Genomic DNA, 3,875 nt, shown 5'->3' on the forward strand with positions numbered 1-3,875 from the left:
TTCTTGAGAGAGGTGTTGGTATTTTCTTCAGAACTTTCCCCTCAATGTCTTACCAATTGTCAAATAGTTTTCCAGGACTAATAGGAGTATTGGTTAGGGAATTAGAATGCCAAAGATTTGTTATAGAAACAGATGACTAGAAAGGGTAACTCATTCAGCTTGGTGTGAAGTACTTTTTCATCACCAATCAGAAATCTAGTACCCAATATGCTCAACTTTCTTCAATTGTCTAATTCCGTATTCATGTACAACAGATGACATTGGCATATGTAAATAAGAGATTAAAAAGTAACACTTGTATACACAAAGGAGTGCTTGTGACAAAAATGTTCATTTCAATTATTATTTTCAGGCATTGGAGGCACATGGGATAACAGGGTCTGTTCGGATGAACTTCCATTTGTTTGTGCTTACAAACTCCTTTGAAGTCAAAATACTCAGTGCTTTAAGAATCCTATTGATTTGCTTCATAATGCTCATATTACAGTTTGTAGTAATTATAATTATTTTCCTAGCAGTAATTAATAAAGACAACTGCAAAAATAATTTGTATTGTTTTAGTTAATTTTCAGACAGTGATAACCTATTTTCCTTAAGTACTGAATCAGTAACAAATGCTAGGTGTATTTTGAGATTTTTCTGACATTCTTACTACAAGTAATTTGTAAAAGAACTTGCTTTTGATGTGCACAATTTTAAAGGAAAGCAGAATAGGTGATTAAAACATCTTTGGTGTCATTTTCCCCATTAACTGTAAATAGTTCAGTACCTTGGCCCAGTTGTTGCATAGATTGAACTCTATGTTGGGGAAGCTCCAATCTTTTTGGACTATGAACAGGAAAAGGCAGCTGTTGGGACATTTTAAACAATGTTATGAAACTTTAGAAATGGAATTTATTTTTAGAAGAAAATTTTTGAAAAAGCTTTTGGGTAAGAGTGGAGGAGTGAATGAATTGGTTAATCTTACAGGCTTGTCACAATTGGCTGAAAGGCCTTCCTTCTTCCATAGAGGACTCAATGACTGAGCAGCAATGCCCAGAGAATATTGCTGCAATGGAGTAATCATAAATTATTTTGGTTAAGTAAGGTGATGTGGGGAAACACTGTATTCATTATTTTGTATTATTATGCAGAAGATGGATTGTATAGGTTGAACTAAATCTGATTGTAACAGTTGCCAATGTATGCTCACTTACTGTGAAATAAAAGAACAAATTCATTGTTGGTCATTACTTGTCAGGAGCTTGCTGCTGCCCTTTGAGAGATTGAAGGAACATGTATCATTCACAAATATTAAATACAAAATGCTGGAAATACTTGGAAGGTCAGGCCACAACTGTGGGAAGAGAAAGAGTCAATGTTTCAGGCTGAAGACCTTTCACCAGAATGGAAATGGGGACAAAAACAGCTTGTAAAGCTGCAGGGAGGGTTGGGGAGGGCAGGGGCAGTTGGATGCCTCTGATAGGGTTAAACTGGGAATAAACTGTAATCAAGGTTATCTGGTTAATGAGTGAATGGGAGCAGTTAGAGGGTGAGAACATAGGCAAAATAATGTGGGAGTTGCAAAATGCAGATCAAGTCAGGCTGGGCACGTCCAGAGAGAGAGCAACAAACAGGCGGGGGGAGGGGGGGGGGGACACAAGCAGATGGCAGATGGCTGACTGATGCAAACTAAGAAATCAAGTTACCAGAAGCTGTACAATTCAATATCTAGTCCAGAAGGCCAACCTGTTCCACTCCACTGTTCCCACCAACCACCCCCCTTCTCATGGCCCTTTCCCTTGCAGCTGCAGGTGATGCAACACTTATCCTTTCACCTCTTCCCTTCCCACCATCCAGGGACCAAGTTGAAGCAACGATTCACTTCTTCCAACCTAGTGTACTGCATTTGGTGTTCACAAATGTACTCTCTACATTGGAGAAACCAAACACAGATTGGGTGATCACTTTGCAGAACACCTGCATTCAGTCCACAGGGGTGACCCAGAGCTTCCAGTTGACTTCCACTTTGATTCTCCAATCCACTGCGACTCTGACCTATTGGTCTGTGGCCTCCTGTACTGTCAAGGCTGACTGCACAGTGAGGCCCAATGCAAACGTGAGGAACAGCACCTCACTTTCTGTCTGGGTACATGGCAACCTTCTGGACTTGGTATTGAATTCTATAGCTTCCTTGGTCTGAGTCAGTCAGTCATCTGTAATTTTAGTTCAGCACTTTTTCTTCCCCCTCTGTGGGAGTGGAGGACTTTCTCAGAAGAGCAAGTCCCCCTGCTCTGCATTTTGTGACTCCCACATTCTTTTGTCCATGTTACTTTGTCTCTCCTCTAACTGCTCCCATTCACTCATTGACTAGGTGACATTGTTGCCAGCTTATTCCCATCCTTCCTGCAACTGCAAAAGCTTCTTTTGTCTCATTTTAAGTTCTGACGAAGGGCTTCTGACCTGAAACATTGCCTCTGTTTCTCTTACCTTGGAGGTGGCCTGACCTGTTAAGTACTTGTAGTTTTTTCTGGTTTTGTTTTAGATTTTCAGCATCTGCAGATTTTTTTTAATTTTTGCACATAAATATGTAACACAGACCATAATGACATTGTTACAATCCTGGGTCACGCAATTGCAGGGTAAGGTGTTGAACAGTAGTTGCACCAAAGGTATCTGCAGCAAGACTCAAGAAGGAACAGCAATTTGAAAAATTTGCAATACAATTAATCATCAAGCAGCTTACAGTTACCAATTCAAATTTTGTGTTTAATTTTAGAATGCTTATGTATTGAGAAATTAATTCCAAAATGTACAAGAAGGTAATAGCCTGCTGATAACCAGACAAATCTGCTGATGTGAATCCAGGAACATTTTCCAGTTTAATGCTTTAACAAAGTAACAAACATTCAGTATCAAATTAGATTCCTTAAAACATTACACAAACTACTCACCTGAACTGTACAAATTACAGTAAAATCAGAATGTGAACAAGTTGTAAAATTTAAAAAACAGTATAGCCCTCTTTATCTGCACTCTGGCTCCATCAGATGGAGGGGAATATGTAATGCATCTTTCACGGCCACAAATACCAGTCAAAAAAATTAGATGATCAATAAGTTATTTTCATTCCAAGATTTGTGAATGAGATGATGATAATTATCAAAGATACACCTGCCCAGACCACTCTAATATACCAAACATGCTTATGCAAAATTTTCCAATAACAAATAAAATCAATCATATTTAAAAAATGCAAAATAATAATTTATGGCAATTTAAAAGTCAACCAAATTATTGGCAAATATCTCTCCCTGAATTAAAACAAAACTGTCACCAAAAATAGATGATTCAAATTAATAACTCATTAAGTTTTGCTCCCCAAAATAGATTCCATCCTATTCGAAAGCTCAATGTTTCTTTAAACGAATTAACGTTACATTGCAAATGACCGAGTGAACTTAGCTACACAGGAGAATTATGAATTTTAGAACAATAGAGATAATGTCAGTGTGTAACTTCAAATTTATACAACATGGCTATTTGGAAAGTGCTTCTTCCTATTGGCCTTTGAGGGACGATGATGGAAAAGAGAAAAATAGCTCCAAAACCTCAGGAATACTCATTCTAACCTTTAAATTAATCAAAGACATCCACCTATAATACATGTTTTAAACAAATGTCATTATCTCCTGATGACTGGATAATCTCCAGATTGGGGGAGTTAATCCATTAAAATCAAATCAATTTTTTACCATATTGTGAAAAAATAAAAATTTTCCAAGTATCTATTTAATGGACCTTTGTGATCAATAATGAAGTATCATAAACAGTGACTGAAGGAGATGGACCAATACAGTTTTAATACACCACATTATATTTTAACACAGCAAAAT

At 37.3% G+C, this 3,875-nt stretch overlaps 1 protein-coding gene across 4 annotated transcripts in view; it reads left to right on the forward strand.

Moving 5' to 3' along the window:
- Positions 1 to 1,228, forward strand: part of LOC127578464 (macrophage mannose receptor 1-like) — a 67,177-nt gene extending 65,949 nt beyond the window's left edge. For 3 of the 4 annotated variants that reach the window (XM_052030527.1, XM_052030525.1, XM_052030526.1), the window contains one exon: positions 353 to 1,173. In XM_052030527.1, coding sequence (XP_051886487.1) covers positions 353 to 426 — 74 coding nt within the window. In that variant the 3' untranslated portion in view covers positions 427 to 1,173. Of the gene's footprint in view, positions 1 to 352 lie in introns of all 4 variants that reach the window. The other variant, XM_052030524.1, reaches the window with a different exon arrangement.
- The last annotated feature ends 2,647 nt before the right edge of the window (positions 1,229 to 3,875 follow it).

The sequence above is a fragment of the Pristis pectinata genome, chromosome 15, assembly GCF_009764475.1.
Source record: "Pristis pectinata isolate sPriPec2 chromosome 15, sPriPec2.1.pri, whole genome shotgun sequence".
Classification (NCBI taxonomy): Eukaryota; Metazoa; Chordata; class Chondrichthyes; order Rhinopristiformes; family Pristidae; genus Pristis; species Pristis pectinata.